The 5,541-nt window shown below is 33.2% G+C and overlaps 1 protein-coding gene across 1 annotated transcript; it reads right to left on the bottom strand.

Annotated features, from left to right (window-relative positions):
- Positions 1–2,008: 2,008 nt before the first annotated feature.
- Positions 2,009–2,950, bottom strand: LOC141554709 (olfactory receptor 13D1-like). The gene has a single exon (XM_074286938.1). The coding sequence runs from the start codon at positions 2,948–2,950 to the stop codon at positions 2,009–2,011; it is 942 nt and encodes a 313-aa protein (XP_074143039.1).
- Positions 2,951–5,541: the final 2,591 nt, after the last annotated feature.

The raw sequence follows: 5,541 nt of genomic DNA on the forward strand, positions 1-5,541 counted from the left end.
AGTGATAAGCAGTGGTCAGACAAGAAAAAAGAATAGTAATAAAACAATTCCATGAAAACAGAGATAAATGAGATTCAGGAAAAGTTTTACAGCATACATATCAAATGTGAGGCTAGCGGGCTGTTTCTACCTTGAAATACTTCCAAGTGCTGCTGAACCAGATGAAAATAAAATTGGGAAGCCTTTAATGAAATAAAATTGAAATACAGTAAACAGAGATTATATTAATATTGGTTTTCTAGGTTAATAGTAACTAAAGAGATTCTTATTCATAGCATCCCCCATTTCTCTTTCAGTTTGATACCAGTGTTCTCTAATGTCAAATGCTATCAAGAGACCAAGAGAGATCAAGTTCAAGATCATCATTAATAAACTTTGGAGAGAATAGTTTAATTGACTGAAAAGATTAGAAATCAAATTGTGGATGGTTGAGAAGTTGGGCCAATGAATATAGGTAATGTTTTTTTTTCCTTAGAAGTTTGATTGTGAAGGGGAAAAGTCATATGTTGATAACTTGAGGAAAATGAAAGCCAAGTGAGGATTTAAAAATAAAACAAGAAGCACCATGCATATTTGTGGATCACAAAGAAGAAGAAATTGAAAAGGGAAGAAAGAAGAGATAAGTGAGACTAAGCTACAATAGGAGGAATAAAAACATAGAGATTGGCATTAGCAAGGAGATCTGCATCTATCTATCTATTCAATTATCCATCCATCCACTCACAAATATTTGCCTTGCTTTTGTATCTGGAACTCTACTAAATGTTAGGGGTTCAAAGACAGAAATAATATAATTCTATCACTCAACAATCTTACTTTGTAATATTGGAGAAAATGTATATTATAAAATTAAGTATATAACAATATATACATAAGAAATGAGGTAGTTGTGGGGAGAGAAAAATAAAAGAAATATTAAAAGAGTATATTCAGCGGATTTCAGGTATAAAGGTGAAGAGAACTGGATCATGACAGATAGTCTCACTTTTTCTCTGTAATAGATGAAGCAAGATTCTCTATTGACAGGGAGGAGAAAGGGGTTAGGGTAAAGGGCTTACGGACAGAAAAAAAGTTTGTATTAGATACTGTCTGATGTGCTTTAAAGAGCCAATCATGGAAAATAAAAATAATTGGTATGCCCTAATGAGGACGCAGATGAGATTAGATATCTGGTTTTGTAGTGAACCCACTAAGGGGTTGTAGCTTTCAACAGCATGAAAGGAACAGAAATGATGAATGATCAGAGTAATCAAGAGTTGAGGTGATAGGATGAGGAGAAAAGGGATTCGAGAGTAGAGGGCATTATAAAATTGAATTGACTAACTATAGAGATATAAATATGTATTCATAATTTGAATGGGAGGATAATTAGGCCAGAGAAGGGTACCATTGGATGGAATGAGAGCATTGAAATGCTAAAGGTCATACTGAGAATGGAAGATAGATTTAGAAAGAGATAAAGCACAGGGAAAGAAGAAGTTATGTCAAAAATAATTTCAGGTCTAAAAAGTGTGGCAGTATAACATTTAAAAATGATGATGAAATAAAAAAAGTATCTATCTCTCTGTGTATCTATGGTGTGGAGGAGATGAAGATCATGGTAGTTGGGGAAATTGGTGATGCTTGGGGCAATAGATGACAATGTCCATCATCTAGAAGGGGTGTGGTATCTGGATGGAATAGGTCACAAAGGAGGAGGAGAGATTCCTGAGTGATAATAGTAGAAGAGAGTCTGTGAGTGGCAGTGAAGAACAAGAGAAATATACCTCTTCTTGGCCCAAAGTTTAGGAGGATACAAGTGGAGGTTTATTTAGCACTAGGAATGGTGACTATTCTGGAATGAGTCAATTTCTGTGATTGCAAAATGGAAGGGGTATTAAAAGAAAAAGTCTAATATTAAAGGCAAATTATAAATAAAATGGGAGTTTTAGAGAGTATAGTGAGAGAGCAATATAAAAGAAATGTGGATGACATGAATTGACATAAGAACAGTAAGTCTCACAGCCTTTCATACTTTCCTCAAATATAATCTTCTGGTTAGTATTTTTTCCACTCCCTGCTTCACCTCCTTGTTTCTCAGGCTATAGATGATAGGGTTCAGCATTGGAGTAACTATACCATAGGACAGTCCTATGAGTTCATCAGAAGTCTTAGTTTCCTTTGATTGGGGTTTCATATACATGAAAAGAGCTGAACCATAGAATAAGATCACCACAGTTAAATGGGCTGAGCAGGTGGAAAAGGCTTTCTTCCTCCCTTCACTAGAATTGATCCTCAGAATAGTGGAGAGGATGAAGACATATGAGAAGAAAATGAGTAGCAAAGGGATGACTAAGAAAACAAAATTTCCAACTGTCATAATGAACACATTGAAGGAAATGTCTCCACAGATAAGCTTGAGAAGGGCCAGGATCTCACAGGTAAGATGGTCAATGATGTTGTCACAGAAAGGTCTCATCATAGCCAGCAGAGTGAGTAGCAGGGAATACAGGAAGCCTAACAGCCAGGTCCAAGTTGCCATCTGGATACAGAGTCCCTTGTTCATTATGATGGTGTATCTTAGGGGATTGCAGATGGCAACATACCGATCAAAAGCCATCACAGCCAGAAGCACACATTCTGTACAACCCAATCCAAGAGAAATGACCATTTGTAGTGCACATCCAGTGAAGGAAATGGACTTTCTCTCAGACATGAAATTTATTAACATTGGAGGAATAGAAGAGGATGTGTAACAGATATCCAAGAAAGAGAGGTTTGCAAGGAAAAAATACATTGGAGTGTGAAGACGGGGATCTAGTATGCTGATGATAATGAGGATACTGTTTCCTAATAGAATCACCAGATACATTATAAGGCAGAGCACATAAAGAGATATCTGGAGACCTGGGTAATGAGAAAGTCCAACCAGAAAAAACTCTTTCACTTCTGTATAATTCTCCTTGTCCATGTTATTCTAACTTGTTGCCTGTAGGATTTAGAAAAGGACAAAGTTTGAAGAACTTATAAGCAAATTAGTAGTGAATTCCATTTGGAATATGTTTTGTCTTTTGTGATGTTCTTTTTTCATCATCAATTTTATTTTGATTTCCATAGATAAGTATTTATATTCCAAAATGGCATTAAGAACAGGAGAAAAGAATACAAAAAAGAAAGCATTGCAATGTGGAGCAATGAAATGGTATAGAGCTGATTATAAAGGACAAAATAGATAACTTTGATTATATCAAATAGAAAAGTTTTGTCATAAACAAAATTAATGCAGCTAGACCTGTGAGGAGCAGGTACATGTGAAACACATTTTTAGCAAAATTTTGAGAAGCTTTTTTGAAGATAGGAACACTAATGCATTGTTGATAGAGTTGTGGATTTGAGCAGATATAATAGAAAAAAATGGAATACATTATAAAAATCATTAAATTGGACATATGATTTGACCTTGAGATACCACTGCTAGGTATATATCTTAAGGAAGTGTTTTTAACAAGAAATACACATAAAAGATATGTTATATTAGCATTTTTGGAATAAAAATTATATGAAAGCAGATGCCTATTGATTAGGGATCATTGATCAGGAATTGGCTGAACAAAATACATCATCTGAATGTGATGAAAAATTATAGGAAATGTTGAAAATGGAAAATTCACAGCAATTTGAGAAGACTTATAGGAACAGGTGTCAAAGAACATAAAAACTAGGTCAATATTTTTTACAATGACCACAATATTTTAAAGGAAAACAACATTGAAAGACTTCAGAATTCTGATCAATGTAATGGCATTTGGTAAGGCATATCTCCTAACTCTTAGTAGAATTATAATAGACTTCAATTGAAGCATGCATTTTCAGGCATGCTATATGGATTGGTTTTATTTGCTTCATTCATTGTACCTCTTTATTATAAGGAACACTGGAAAAAGAGAAGAGTCGATGAGAGTGATATATGAAAAAAATCAACAAAATACTTCTGAAAATGTCACTAAAAACTTAATTCTGAACAACTAAAAATCATATAATATTCTTGACAAAGAGGTGGGAGAATATTGCACAAATTATTAGATAATATTCTTCATATAAATTTGGTGTTTTTGCTTACAATTTTCTTTATTACAAGTCATCAAGTATTTAATTTTGTAGCAAAGAGTTGGAAATGATACGGGATGCTTACACTGATTTGAAAATAAAAGGCAAAAATAGATTGATTTGTTTTGAAAATTGTAAAAAATACAATTAAAGAGATTTTAAAATAATGCAATGGATGGAAAAAGACACCCAGAACATAGAACATAAAATAGCCCATTAGAAGAGACTTTATAACTTAAAACATAGAATGGCTGACTTAGCAGGGAATAAAAAATATAGAATATTAGAGTCTGAAGTAATCTTAATCCAATTCTATGATTTATAGAGCAGAAACCTGAGCCAACTAAATCTAGGGCTCAGTAATAGCAATCTAGTGGAAGCTAATAATCATTTCTTTAAATCATTCTTTAAATCATTTCTTTAAAAACATTGCTTTCACAAGTAAAGAGATTCCAGTAATCAGAAAGCAATAGTTGTTTGTTTTTTTTCTGCTCCAATAAAATGCATCCTTCAACCTTTTTAGTTTGCTTTGTACATTCTTTACTTGTAGTTACTGTTCCACAGGATACATGCTTAAGCCTGGAACCATCTGTATTGCATTTCTTTGCCTTTGACCATTTCTATACTAAGATTATCCCCAACTTCCGGTTCTATCTCCAAAAATCACTCTTACTAAGACAGTTCTCATTCTCTCATTTACCTCTCAGTGTGAGATCCAGTAACCATTTAATTCCAAGTCAGTTGGTTCTTCCATATTTCTGAAAATAAAAACAAGTTATTTCTAAAATTTTCTAAATGGCTTAAGACAGCACCAAATATAGATGTATTCCTTGACCTAGCTATTTAACCTTACTTGAATATGACTGTAACTGTTTGTTTGCACATTATATTACATCTTTACCTTTCTCTCTAAGCTTTTCCTAATACAGGTAATGAAACTAAAATCATATTTCCTATAATTCAGAATAAGGCACAATGTTATGATCTTTAACAGAATACTGCCACTTCTGTTCTAAGGCCTTACCATTAATTTGTGTAGAGAGCCTTGTAACATTTTCTTCCTATCCTAAACTGTGCCCCTGGAAAGTTCCAAAGGATCACAGATTGGATCAAGATGCTAATTTAACCTCTGCCTTTATTATCCTTAGGGATTCTCTGTAATCCCTGAAGTAATTTAAAACTTGTGTTTAGGAACATAAAGGAAGTTACAAACTTTTGGATGCTTCAGAGAAAATGATCTAAAATTCTAATTATTTAAAAAAATGTTAAGCTATTTTAATTGATACCAACCTCAACAAAATACAAAACAGAAAAATAAATTTCTTGGATTCTATCCTTCTATGTTTTGAATAGAAGCAGATTTATAATCTAAATATTAAATTACCTTTTCAAGAAGGGGGACAGGAAAAAAAGAGGAAGAGTATTAGGAACTTAACATTTAAAAAATTTTTGATT

The sequence above is a fragment of the Sminthopsis crassicaudata genome, chromosome 1 (genome assembly GCF_048593235.1).
Source record: "Sminthopsis crassicaudata isolate SCR6 chromosome 1, ASM4859323v1, whole genome shotgun sequence".
In the NCBI taxonomy this organism is placed as follows: domain Eukaryota; kingdom Metazoa; phylum Chordata; class Mammalia; order Dasyuromorphia; family Dasyuridae; genus Sminthopsis; species Sminthopsis crassicaudata.

What these genes read in the sequence shown, in the direction of transcription:
- LOC141554709 (XM_074286938.1), bottom strand. Translation starts at nt 2,950, where the DNA reads ATGGACAAGGAGAATTATACAGAAGTGAAAGAGTTTTTTCTGGTTGGA.